The 13,979-nt window shown below is 46.5% G+C and overlaps 2 protein-coding genes across 2 annotated transcripts in view; both read right to left on the bottom strand.

Moving 5' to 3' along the window:
- FBXO30 (F-box protein 30) overlaps window positions 1-1,718 on the bottom strand; it is a 37,220-nt gene extending 35,502 nt beyond the window's left edge. Inside the window, exon 1 of the mRNA XM_066595824.1 lies at window positions 1,538-1,718. The gene's annotated coding sequence lies outside the window, so the exon portion shown is untranslated. The remainder of the gene's footprint in view (window positions 1-1,537) is intronic.
- Window positions 1,719-4,840: 3,122 nt separating this feature from the next.
- The window catches only part of LOC136619782 (alpha-tectorin-like), a 56,500-nt gene continuing 47,361 nt past the window's right edge, over window positions 4,841-13,979 (bottom strand). Inside the window, exon 9 of the mRNA XM_066594545.1 lies at window positions 4,841-5,311. Coding sequence (XP_066450642.1) covers window positions 5,139-5,311 — 173 coding nt within the window. The 3' untranslated portion in view covers window positions 4,841-5,138. The remainder of the gene's footprint in view (window positions 5,312-13,979) is intronic.

The following is a 13,979-nucleotide window of genomic DNA, read 5'->3' as shown; positions in this document are numbered from 1 at the left end:
TGGTGCTGTTAGGGGGTGTGACAGGGAGTCGGGGATCTACTTGTTATACTCACCCGCCATCCAGCAGCACATGGCAATCTGCCTCTTTTCAGAGTCCCGTGCACGCTCTCCTATACCAGACTATGGCGGAGGGAGCGAACGCACGGGACTCTGAAGAGTAAGAACTTTGTGCCGCGCCAAATTCAGCTAGATCACAAGTATAATGAATCTCTCGCCTGGCTCCGTCATGTCCCCTAACACCACCATAACTTAGTTTCTGGTGGGGACGTGGCAGGTTCCCTTTAAGATTTAAAGGGGTTGTACCCGAAAACACTTGTCTATCCAGAGGATAGGTGATAAAAGTATAATCGTTGGGGGTCACACAACCGATCCCAAGGACAGAAGATGGGGGCGGGACTGCCATCACTGGACGTCACATTGCATGCAGCGTGTGTGGGCGCCAATCCATTCATTTCTATGGCGCCAACTATGTGCTAAGCGACCTCCGGCGGTCCTACTAAAAATGAACGGAACGTCACTGTGGGTGGGTGTGGAGAGCACAGGGAGGGGAGACACGGGACCCCAACTCTCAGGATCGGAGCACCTCCTATTATGGTCTGTATTCACCCATTAAAATCTATGGAAATGGTTAAAAAAAAAACGAAATATATTACCTACGTGTGCGATGGTTGTTTTAATGTGCGCAAATGTGCACAATTTCCGCACACAAAGTACAGTAAAACAAGCATACAAATACGCAACGCTAATTGTGTAAGTGTGAACGGAAATGCGCCTCCGCCCTTGTGACGGGCCGCGGGGGCCATTCTACACCAGTATAAATGCATTCATTTCAATGGATACGTTCACAGCGGCGCATTTTTCACACAGTTTCGCCAACATTGAAAAAAAAAAACAAAAACGCAGCATGTCCCATTTCACAGCGCGATAGCGAAACGGCCCATTGAAATCAATGGACGCCCGTAAATAGGTAGGAAACCTCCGGATTCGCCATGTATTTACGCACAAAATAAACTGAAGTTTTGTGCATTATTTTAATGCGCGTGGAAAGGCTGACGAAAAAACGTAAGGCAACGGCGTACCGCAACCTGTGAACGTGCGGCGTATTCACGGACAGGAATACGCATTCGCCCCCACAGAGATCAGCACCGACAGAAAATCGTATTGCCGTCCAATCAGCCCGTAACGATACAGAAATCGCCGCTCAGTTAACAGCGACCATCACTCGGCCGCGTTGTCATGGTATCCACTGAGTGACCCCAATAACGGACATAATCGGAAACAATTATATATATGCTATTCTCACCACTGAGGGGGGAAATGGGAAGGGGGGGCACAGGGGGGACAACTTTTCGAACAGCATCAAACTCGACTCGTGTAGAAAGTTGTCCTACAAGCCGCTTTACGGCCGTGACGTGACGTTACACCGCACAGACTGTGGACAGCGGCGCAGGGTGGCTATGACGTCACTGCCGTCCCGGTAGACCGGTTATATAATGAGCCCCTGCTAGAGGACTACGCCGGGGCCTAGAGGTCTCACCTCGTCCCACTGCGGCCTCCTCTCGTCCGGACGTGGCCTCCTCCGCTCCCGGAGCCGCCGCCTCTCCGCTTCCTTATAAGCCCGAGTGGTCCGCTCAGCACTCCCCCTACATCTGCCGAGCCCCGGCACCCGCTGTCTCACTGCTCTACTGCTCCGCCGTCCTTCCCGTCGGCTAACTCGTCATCACCTGCGTCACCAATCTCCGCCCACTCCCCGCCCAACACAAGGAAAGAGGCGGTGACGTCAACAAAGTGTCGCTGGGTCACTGTCGGAAGCCATTTTGTTGGAAGGAGTAGCTATGGAAACGCTTCTTGTTATGCTCATGGCAGCATCCATATTGTATGATGCAGTACAGAAAGTAAACGGGACGAAGGATTGGGGTGCTTGTACTTTTAATATTGGTAATCCAGTTAATGGCTTCTTCACATGGGCGTGTGGGTATTTGTTGAGCGCTGCATTTTTGCGTAATGATCAGTGCTTTTTGGCGCACATATAGACGTATCTTACTGTACTTTTTGAACCTGTAAGGCAAATTCATTTGCGTGCGGCAAACAAGGTTCACCGCTTGATATGGCTAATGAGTTCCAGATGTGTTCTGTTTCCTGCGCAATTACGCAGTGTTTAACGCATTTTCTTGAGTATTGCATGCGCATTTGCGCTCCCCCAGTGACTTCTATGGGGTCCTTGGGTGTGCAAAAAAGTAGGACATGCTGCGTTTTTTTTTGTACAACCAAAATACATGCGGAAAATATGGAAATGTGAACAAACCCATTGAAATAAGTTCTATTCTCTGAGTATTGCGCACGGAAATTTTACACAGGCAACTACAAATGAAAACACGCCCGTGTGAAGGAGCCTTAAAAAGTTGAGTAAGGTCTTCAACAGACAGGCGCAGGCACAAATACGCTCACCGCTATGGAGCGCACTCGCGCATGAACTAGTCCACAGTCTTTACTTTTTGCAGTTCAAACTTCGCGCTATTGCATGCGCAAAAAAACAAAAAGCTGAAAGATAGGGCAAGGCCTATCTTTTCTCGCCTTAGGAATATCTCGCAAGAAACACGCTTCTGAGAACGAAACCATTTAAAGCAATGGCTTTGCTTCGTTTGTGGACGTGATTTTCATTGGCTATTTTAATGGCTGAGAGCATCGTTGCATATTTGTGCACGCATTTGTATGTGGAAAAAGTACCGTTAAAAAATCACAGTTGTGTGCGCAAATTACGGAACGCCCTTTCGACAAAACAATGGTGCAATTACGCATATGCTTGTGTGAATCCAGACTGAAGGCTCTTTCACATGAGCTGCATGTCCTGCATTGATTTCAATAGGCTTCTTCACAGTTGCATATTTTGTGCACTTTTCAGCCACCCAAAAAATACAGACCGTGTTTTATTTTCCTGCGTATTCGCGCACCAAAGGTCTTCAAAAAAATTTAATGCAGAGTGCGCAAATGTGTGTGCAATACACAAGGAGAAGTGGGGAACACTGCGCGATTCTGCGGGAAAAAGGACACATCTGGAACTCATTAGCCATTTCAATCGGTGCGTTTGTTTGACGCTCACAAATGAACGTGAAAAAGAAAAAATTTAACAAGAAAAAGTATAGTTAAATACACCAATTTGCACGCAAAAAAGCCTCGTTCACAGCACAAAAATGTTGTGCTAAGGTGTAAGCAATTGCACATATGCTCGAATAAAGCCGGCCTTAGGGCTCCTTCACACAGGTGATTTTGCGCGTGCAAAAAGTGCGCACAAACCGCATCCAAAAGTAGCCATTCTTTCACAGGGAGCGTTTTTGCACCTAGATGTCTGTTTTTGTGTACATTTGCACACGCAAAGCTCAATAGGAGTCTATGGGAATGCGCACCCCCTCTGCACAAAATCGCGCAGGTTACTGAACGATTTTGCAGTGTTAACACCGGAGAGTAATTAGGCTACTGAGTCGGTTCCAAACCGCCATGGGAGACAACGGGCTGCGCAAAAAAGTATAGTTACATGTGCAGAATCGCTTGCGATCGTGCTCCATTCAGAGAACGTCACGCTCGTGTGAAGGACCCCTTAGGTAAGGTGACCAGTTGTCCCGATTTAGGCGGAACAGTCACGCTTTGGGACCCTGTGTCCTGCTTTCTCCTGGGTCTCTAAGCGGGACAGCCTTTTTTCCGGCTTTTGGGATGTCTGTCCCGCTTTTTGGATGCAGGGTCACCATGAAGGTGATTACCAGCTGGGGTGCCACATCTCCATGGCTGGTAATCAGTGGCGCTGCTGTGGGATGCACGTACTGAGGGCAGTGTGTGCACCTGGGATCCTTCTCCCATGAAATCTCCACTTTGGTTGCTCACTGCCGCGCCGAACAAAGGAGCAGCAGCGCTTTGAAGACGACGAGGGGGAGGTAAGTATATCAATATTTACCGCGGAATTCTGCAGTGTGAAAGAAATCGCGGCATGTTCTAATTGCCACGGAAAAACGCTGTGAGCACAGCGGAAGTATCATGTGATTATGCAGGTCAGTACCATTGGAATTAATGGTTTAGTTCCGTTTCGTTATTTTGACAGGCAATAAGGGGACTAAGGGCTTATTTACACGAGCGCATATCAGTCGGGTTTTCACGGCCGGCCGATATACGCTTCCATCTATGCAGTCCCCCCTTTCTCTCCCCCTCACCAGCTCCCTGCCTCTCTCCTCTGTCTTCCTTTGTTTTTTTTCAAGCTTATGTGCTATTGCGTGGAGTTTGAATGGCCCGAGAAGAAGGGGGAAAAACACCGCTCATGCATAGTTGCGCATACAGCCGTCTGCAAGTGCTCCCAGTATGTAAGGTACTAATGGCAGGGATCGGTGTTCTCTCTGATCCCCGCCGTTGCAGAGGTACTCCGGCTATCACTCACAGCCAGCTCCCACTGTGGATGGCACAGGCTCAGCTCCTTAGCCTGTGCCATCGATATGCCATATATATGTATGGTATTTTGCGGGAAGCCTTGCCCACCCATGACATACATTTATATCATGTTGCGGGAAGAGATTAAACTTGCCCATGTGAATAGACAGTAAAAACAGTGCAGCAGAAGGTCCACGTTCTAGAACACAGAGGGTGGTACCGAAAGGGATCCCGGCTCTATGACATTCATATGCCGTGATGGGGACACCTTCTTGGTACGACACCTAATAACCTTTATATATATTAAACCAGAAATTAGTCGCTGCCCTTTGTTCTATGACTGAAATTTGTAATTGTGCGCCCTCTTGTGGTTATGTTGCACTTCACATATATCAGTGCAATAAAAAAAGAAGAAAGAGATGTGTCCATGTAATATACTCAAGTTATTTATTAAATGAAGAGTATCTTTATACAATACCACTGATATCAGCGGATACTGCCGTTCACCGAAAGGTACGCAGAATACTCTACTGCTCATTAGAATTTACTAGTACCCAACGTCCACAACATATTATGAAGTTTAAGTAAACAGTCTAATATTAGAAATATGTATCATTCTTCCATAAAATATAAAAATATATCTTAATTAACAGTAATGGCATTTATTCTTCACGCTGTCACTGACTACTCATGGTCTTATGTACATATATGAGCAGTAGGATATTCCATCATGATGCCACCTCTGAGTGGTGGATATTGGCGAGTGTTAACTGGGCTTGCATGGCGGGATACGCTCTCCGAGAATTAAATATGAGCATGCCAAATGCTCCAATGATGACTAACACCACTGTCAAAACACAGAGAAGGATCATCGTTTCTACCGGAATGAGTTTTCCCCGGGCTGTAAAGAAAAAGCAAAGATTTGTTACTGGAATCATTGTGAATGATCTAGGCACAGTTTATCAGTCATGCTCTTATATCATCAAATGCATTTAAATAGCCGTATACGTCCTCCAGTTGTTTTCTCGTGTCGAGTCTTCTACAACGCTTCAAAGATCCTGGATGACAACTTCTAGTGACAACTAATGCTAACATAGGCCATCAACTAACTTTCTGGAAACCTTAGATTTGGGGTATTTACAGAAATCAAATGCAATACGGAAGATTTAGGCTAGATTCACGCCTATGTATTTGCGGATGGAATACGCAGAAAATGTATGCCCATTCTCAGGAATTTCTTCTCACCCAGGGCATAAATAGAGGTCCTAGGTCAGGAAAGAGTTAAAGACTATCTAGTCATATATATCTCTATTAGCCACCAGAAGAGAGCTCACTGTAGTGATTTACACAGCTACCCTGTTGAACAGGAGTTGTATTGATCTATAGGTAGTGAGCACCCCCTAGTGGCTGATGCAAGTAAACAGAAGTTTATTATGAAGGGGGAAAGTCTTAAAGGGGTTGTCCCGCGAAACAAAGTTGGGGTATACACTTCTGTATGGCCATATTAATGCCCTTTGTAATGTACATTGTGCATTAATTATGAGCCATACAGAAGTTATTCACTTACCTGTTCCGTTGCTAGCGTCCCCGTCTCCATGGTGCCGTCTAATTTTCAGCGTCTAATCGCCCGATTAGACGCGCTTGCGCAGTCCGGTCTTCTCCGTGTTGAATGGGGCTGCTCGTGCTGGAGAGCTGCTCCTCGTAGCTCCGCCCCGTCACATGTGCCGATTCCAGCCAATCAGGAGGCTGGAATCGGCAATGGACCGCACAGAAGACCTGCGGTCCACCGAGGGTGAAGATCCCGGTGGCCATCTTCGCAAGGTAAGTAAGAAGTCACCGGAGCGCGGGGATTCGGGTAAGTACTATCCGTTTTTTTTTTTCAACTCATGCATCGGGTTTGTCTCGCGCCGAATGGGGGGGCTATTGAAAAAAAAAACAACCCGTTTCGGCGCGGGACAACATAGCCGAGGTTAAACAGTGCTATAGATCTCGCCCACACGATGGATTGTTCCGGTGCAACAAAGATGCATAAGGGCTCCTGTACACGGGCGGATTTGATTTGCGGAAACCGGGGCTGGCGGCTGACCCCAGATTCCGCAGCAAATGCTGCCCATAGCCTCCTATGGAGAACCACTACTTCATGCAAACGAGCGGAAATCAACTGTGATTTCTGCTTGTTGCAGAAAAAACGCAGCACGCTCCATTTCTGTGCAGTTTTCCGTTTGAAGTCATCGCAAGCCGTCCATCCTGCGGCCCTTCTGCAATAACCATTGCGAAAAGGCCGCGGGATCCACATCGCCTAGCCACGGCGCGCCATGATCTGTACTGTGCATGCGCGCCGGTGTGATAGCCGGCACTCCCGCAGTACAGATATAGAAGAATCCAGATAGGTAAGAGGGGTCACCGGCAGGCACAGGGTTGGATCCCGCATGCCAGATTCAACCCTATCATGTGCAGGAGGCCTAAGGCCTCATGTCCACCGGGAAAGTCAGGCCCGCTACGGATTCTCCATGGAGAATCCGCAGCGGGTCCCTCCTGCCGCGCGGACATCCGCCGGGCCGAAGCAAGAAGATCCGGCCGGGAAGAAGGGAAGACACGCACAGCCCGCAGCAGGTGAGTATATTCTGATTTTAGGTCTCCCGCGGATCCGGATGGCTTCCATAGGCTCCAATAGAAGCCTGCGGGAGCCGTCCGCGCGGGAGACCCGCACCAAATAAAGCATGGCCTGGATTTTTTCCTGCACGCGGATCCGCGTCTGCAGAGAAAAATGACATCCGCAGGTATTTAACTACCTGCGGGTGGCCAATGCATCCCTATGGGGCGCGGATCCACGTGCAGGAAAAACGCTGCAGATTTTACATTTTAATTTACAAGTGGACATGAGGCCTAAAGAAGTTAAATCTCACCTGTCATTTCATCACATTCTGAAAAAAATACATCCTTTGTAGAAGGAGTTGTTGTTTTGCTGCAAAACTCAGCACGCAGTTACATCTCAGGCAGATATGCAAATGATGAGAGTGGGTGTGATTAGATGAATGTTCCTGAGGCCCTAAAAGAGGTTCCCCCCTTGGCCTATAAAAGGCTCTCAGAGGCTCCCTGTGTGTAGTGACCTCTTTTTCCACTTGTGTAGAGCTTGCTGACCACTAGACGCCTCTACGACGCAGAGAAGAGATGTCACCCCGTTACCGGAGTCTGAGGGGGAGCATTATTGGAATGCGAGAAGCTGGATGGTCGTTGACGAATTGCCCCCCACCTGGGCCGTTCTGACCAGACTGTTAGGAGGTTTTGGGACCAGTGGATGTGTGAGGGCACACAAGGTGACTGGACTCAGGACATCCTCAATGGACCACCAGTAGAGAGGATCATCCGACAAGCACAAGCAGCTCCAACTGTTTCATTGTCCGCTATCCAGAGACAGGTGACACCATCATTACACCCCTGTGTCTGTCTGGACCATTTCCAGGTGCTTAGTTGAAGGACATTTGGTCTCTCGGCACCCATTACATGTACTGCCTTGGACACTCACCTTCACCTCCGTTTGCAGTGGTGTGATGAATGATAAAACTGGATGCTATGGAATGGATCCTGGTTCTCTTCAGCAATGAATCCAGGTTTAGTTTGGGCACTGATGATGGCCATGTTCGTGTCTGCAGACCTAGGGGTGAGTGCTTCAATTCTGTCTTTTGATCTAGAGCAACACATGGCCCTCACTGCTGGTCTCGGGGGCTATTGCATACAACAGTCGGTCACCCCTAGTAGTGGTACGGGGGACAATGACAGCTCAGCGATATGTTCAGGACATCCTGCAGCCACATGTGTTCCTCTCATGGAGGCTTCCAAGAGGCATTTCCAGCAGGATAATGCTCGACTGCACACACAAGGATGTCACAGGAATACCCCCACAACATTGTCACACTTCAGTGGGCTGCCTGGTCACCAGATTTATCACCAATAGAACATGTATGGGACCAACTTTGACAGCATACGACTTTGCACAATCTAGAGGGGCAGTTACAGCAAATGTAGAGCCCATCCATATCACATCTTACATCCAAGCTAGGGGCAGCCCAACAGGGTACTAGAGCCTCCATGCTCCCCGTATCACATCTTGTATATAAGCTAGAGGCGGCCTAACAGGGTACTAGAGCCTCCGTTACCACATGTATCACATCTTGTTTCTATGCTAGAGGAGGACCAAAAGGGTACTAGAGCCTCCATGCCCATCTGTATCACATCTTGCATCCAAGCTAGAGGCGGCCCAACAGGGTACTAGAGCCTCCCTTCAAGGGGTCAGTTTTCTGCAATAAATGATCCTTTGTCTCTGATATTGTAATCATTTACCTATCTCAATGTTACAATCACACAGAGAAAGTTTTATTTGATCCCGACAACTTCTAGGGGAGGGATGTTTTTTTTACAATGAGTGTCCATGGGCTTGCAGCTGTAATGCCTCAGTAATGTGTTTTGTGGTACATATCCCTGAACAGCGCCCTAGAGCTGCTGCACTGTTATAATCCATCCACTCATTGTCATTTGGCAGTAACCCTGCCTGAGAGGTCTGTCAGTGCTAGACAGGCTGCCACTTCCTTTTCCTTAGTAGTCTCTGGCACTTGACCAATAAGAGTACTGTCCTGATCTGTGACCCCGCCGCTCTTCATGAATTTTGTAAGAGCTGCAGGATTAGCAAAAGCATAACAGCTGTCTGGCAGACATAGCATGTCAGGCTTGTAGGAGGACAGGGCTTTATCAAGACTGATGGCTACTTACTGTACAGAGCTGAAAACAGAGGGGGAAGAGGTGGTACACAGGTTCACAAGGCACACAGTGTAACAGCCAGGGGCAGACTGGCCATTCAACCAACTGGGAACATTTCAGTGTTCCTGTATGGAGCATTATTACTGAGTTGGGCCTACATGGTGTATTATGACGAATTGGGAGCCTATGAGGAGCATTATTACTGGGGGGGGGGGGGGGTGTTAAGGGGAATTATTATTAAGTGGGGCCTATGTTGGACATTATTACTGAATGGGGTATATATGGGTCATTATAACTGAATGGGGACCTGTGAGGGGCATTATTACTAAGTAGAGGCCTATATGAGGTATTTTTACTGAGTGGGGCCTTATATGGAGCATTATTTCGGAGTTCAGCCTATATAGGGTATTTTGACTGAGTGGGGGCCTGTTAGGAGCATTATTACTAAATTAGGGCCTATATGGGGCATTATTACTGAGACAGTGCCTTTATGGGGCATATTTGGCTTATTGTTAAGAGTGAAGGCATAAGGGGAGCATTATTATAGAGTGGGGGCACTTTTACTATGTGTGGGACATGAAAAGTGGGTCACCTCAAGTGACATTACTACTATATGGGGCACTATAGATGGGGAGATCATATAGAAATTTGGAAAATAAAACTAGATCCCTGGAAAATTTAAGAGTCAAATATGTTTGTATGTCAAATTCTGCAGAGACTAGTTATGACCAGAAGAAGTCATCATGATGGTCTGGGTCAGACTAAGAAAAAGGGAAAGTCAACAACTCCAGTCAGAGGGGATGTCACCTGTTATCACTGGATATAACGGTACTGTAATCATTTATACAGTATTCAAAGTGCCTGTGTAGATCTAGTATATACTCTTATATGGTCACTGTATGCGGGTGCAATATTGGTCTTTGTGTAGTTTTTTTTAGCAACACTGCAGTGGTATTTTATGGCCACAGTCTGGGGCTATTATCTCGGCTTAATCTAGTGTAATGCTGATCATTGTAGTGGAATTATTTGCCCCTTATTATTGGTAATGTGGGTCTTGGTATAATGGGTCTTGTTCACTGACAGTATGGAGGTAATAATATGGGCCATGATGATTACAGTGATAGTGTGTGTGGTCTATTTTTCTTCACTTATAGAAAAAAAAATATATACATATATTTTTTTTAACTGTTTACATTTTTTAAATAGACTTTATTAACATGTATTCCATTATTTATTGAGACCCACAATGTGATCTTGTGAGGTTTTGTAGCCCATATTTCCCTACGGGGCTTCCTCTCTTTTGCATCGCAAGAAAGCGCGATTTTCGTGAGGTGCGATGCAACTTTGACAGTAGAAAAATCTACTTAGCCAATCAGAGCCAGCGCTCGATGAACCAATCGCAGCGCTTCCAGAAGGCAGGGATTTTTCAACCCCCCGCCAGAAGAGATGTAGAAGAACAGTGCTGGTGACTGGGGAGAAGATGCAGCGAAGCCCTGGAAAGCGCTTCTAAGTGATGTATTCTTTTTTAAAAAAATTTCCTGCAGCTAGGGCTTATTTTCGGGGTAGGGCTTATATTTCAAGCCCACCATACTAAAATCCTCGCATGTGGTGTTACAAAGTCACGCGACTTTGTAGGGCTACAAAATTGTAGTATCGCTTCAAGAAAACACAGCGATATCGCACAGACCAGCGATGTGATATTGCTGCAATTTTTTTTTCCCTCGCAGTGATGCAGTGTTGCTCGTGTAAAGTGGGCCTTATTGTATGTGCGTCTAAAACTGCAAAACAATCTATTAGGCAGTGCTATAGGCTCATCCAAATAGGCATACAGCTGTGGCATGCCTGGGGGGGTCTTTCCTAGGTCTCCGGCTGCCATGGGTAATATGCCATCAAGAACCCCTGCAGTTGCATTTGTGAGGGCTGATGGGAACAGAAGGAGCTCCCTCCCTCAGTCTAACCACCTAGATACCATGGTCACTATTGACCGTGGCATCTAGGGTGTTTAATGACAGGGATCAGAGTCTTTCTGACCCTTGCATTACAGCTAGAGCTCAGCTGGCAGTCAGCACAGGGCACGGGACACAAGACATAAATGTCGGTCATAGAAGGTAAAGACAGGCCAGTCTATGACGTTCATTTACATCATGGGGACTTAACGGGTTAGAAATAGGTAGCACCTTAATGTGATCGCCAGGACTAACATGTTCTGTGCTACATAGTAAATTTGCTGTGGTGAACCATGCAAGCCATAAAGGCTTCTCCCCTCCCAACACCCTCGTGGCTGCGGCAGGCGATCTGATGACCCCCTACTACTTGTATTCACCCCACTTGTTGCTGGTTTGGGCCCACCTACCATATGGCGCCACCTTGTCAATTTTTCCAGAGCCACTTTGATTTCACAATCCGCCCCTGGTAACAGCTGAGTAAAGCAGGATGAACCCTGTATGAACTGTATATATTACACTGAGCTCCCTCATGCTAGCTACATCCCGTCACCAACTTCCTAAAATCAGTCTGTTACTAGAGACAGACATCACTTGACAACAGGCAGTGGACAGCATATTAGAAGCAAGGGAGACCCTTAGTGTTCAGAATGTTGGAGTGATTTTTCATGCAGAAAACATCAGTTTTGGTAAATAAAGTAGATTGCAATTTTTCTAGATAACACATTGGCTATCATATTAACATCAATTTGTAATTATAATCATGTTCTGTATGAAACGTAATTATCATAAATAGGTAAGGGCTCGTTTATATTGTTCGTGGGTCCGGGGAGTAGAAAAACATCACTCCTGGCCGAACATATCTGTCTCATGAACCAAACGTCGTCAAACAAACCCCCACTGAATATAATGGGGTCTGTTTGATTTCCGGCCAGCAGTCCAGCATTTTGCCAGAATTTACAGGACAAAATAGCACAACTTGCTGCTGACAGTTATTTGCCAAATAAAATGGTGGATTATAATAAAAGTGGGGTTCTTGGAGTGGTCGACCCAGGACATAAGGCTCCAGGTGGGCCCACGGCCATTGAAACTGCCCCGCTATTGAGGGTTGCCTGGCCCCGCTACTAAAACTTCGGCCACTGGGAGAGGAGGGGGTAAATTTCATTAAAGCACTTACAAAGCCTTCTATTTGCTGCCCAACAATCTTGCACAGGTTCACAGTCTTAGATTCATAGAATGGTAGAGTTAAGGTGCATTTAGCCTAAAAAGATGATCGCTCAGACTACAGTTTAAGTGACAGTTTTGAGCAATCATCTTTGCATAACTCATAAGTAGCTAATTAGCTACTTAAAGAGTTATACATGCAGGCGGAGCAGGACACCGCTGATTGCTTGAACAAAGCAGCTATTTGCATATACAAAACAGCTGCTTTGTTCTTGCAATTATCAGCAGTAGCCCGCTGAGCTGATAGCTCCGAGAAACAGCAGGAGCGCTGATAGCTTTGTTATCGGAGCTTTCAGCTAGTATCCTGCTGGGAAGTCCAGGTGGGATACCAGCTGAAAGAATGCTATCAGTGCCGCCCGCTGAGAAAATCAGCATGCGGTGCTGATTAGAGTCATCATTGATTTCTGGCTTGCTAAAAAACAATGATGAACGAATAGTGCATGATGGCCGCTCGTTTAGACACGATTACCATTCAAAAGATGGCTTTTGAGTGAATTTTGAGCAATAATCGTTGTGTATAAATGGGCCTTTAGAAGGGACCTCTAGGATCATCGGGTCCAACCCACTGCTCAATGCAGGATTCATTAAATCATTCCAGTACGTGTGGAGTGCCCAAGTCAGGGTAAGAGTAAAGACACCATGATTGCTGAGCAGCATAGAGAAGGCTGTTTGAGTGCGCTCATGAATTGACCACTTCCTCTTCCAGCCAGAAGGCATTCAGCATGAGTTAATATAGGAATCTAACCCCTTTTTCTCTCAGCTGCCAGAATTTTAGCAGTGAGGCCGGTCTCTCTACCTGCTACAGATGGTGCTCTATACTATTTGTGGCAGAGAAAGGGTCCTAATACTAACTGTGGCCACAAAGGGTCCTAGTACTAATTGAAGCCACAAAGTGGATCACCATTCCTAACTGGGGCACACAGGGGTCTTATTACTAAGTCGGGAAAACAGAGGGTCTTACTAATGAGTGGCGCCACAGAGATGGTCATTATTTATATGTAGGGGAAACCAAGGGGTCCAAATACTAAGTGTGGCTACAGAGTGGGTCCTATTACTAATTGGAACCACAGAGGGTTATATTACTAAGCGGGGGCACATAGGTGGTCTTAATAATAAGTGGGAACACAGAGGGGTTCACTTTTAATAAATGGGAACACAGCATGCTCATTATTACTATGGGGGCGCTGGAAAGTAGATTAAGGTTTGCAGCAGCAGAATGGGGAGAATGTGCAGAGAGAAGTCATGGTTGTAAGAAATGTAAATGGCAGTCTGGACCTAGAGAGAAGAAAACTGAATGCCGATGACTCCACAGATGATATCACCTGTGATCACTGGAGGTAACTGCATTGTAATTGCTAGAATTGTGTAGAGCCCGTTTTCTTTTTTTGAGGGGAAAGGTAGTGGGGGGGGGTTGGAAAATGCACACATGGCAGATTTTGGTACAGTTCCACATCAGATTTCATGCCATCAATTGATGGCGTGAAACCTGGTACAGATGCACACCAAAATTCACACTAAATGTATATTGTTGTCGTTGATTATTTAAAGGGGTGGCCAGGTAATATTTTTTTAGTAAAAATCTGTTCTTCATGCAGTAAAATAACTCTTTTATACTAATACTCTTTATCTACAGGCGGCAATCTCGCC

This window comes from Eleutherodactylus coqui, chromosome 3 (assembly GCF_035609145.1).
Source record: "Eleutherodactylus coqui strain aEleCoq1 chromosome 3, aEleCoq1.hap1, whole genome shotgun sequence".
NCBI classification, from domain to species: domain Eukaryota; kingdom Metazoa; phylum Chordata; class Amphibia; order Anura; family Eleutherodactylidae; genus Eleutherodactylus; species Eleutherodactylus coqui.
The sequence above is the reverse complement of the archived record's forward strand: the minus strand, read 5'-3'. Positions and strand labels throughout refer to the sequence as shown.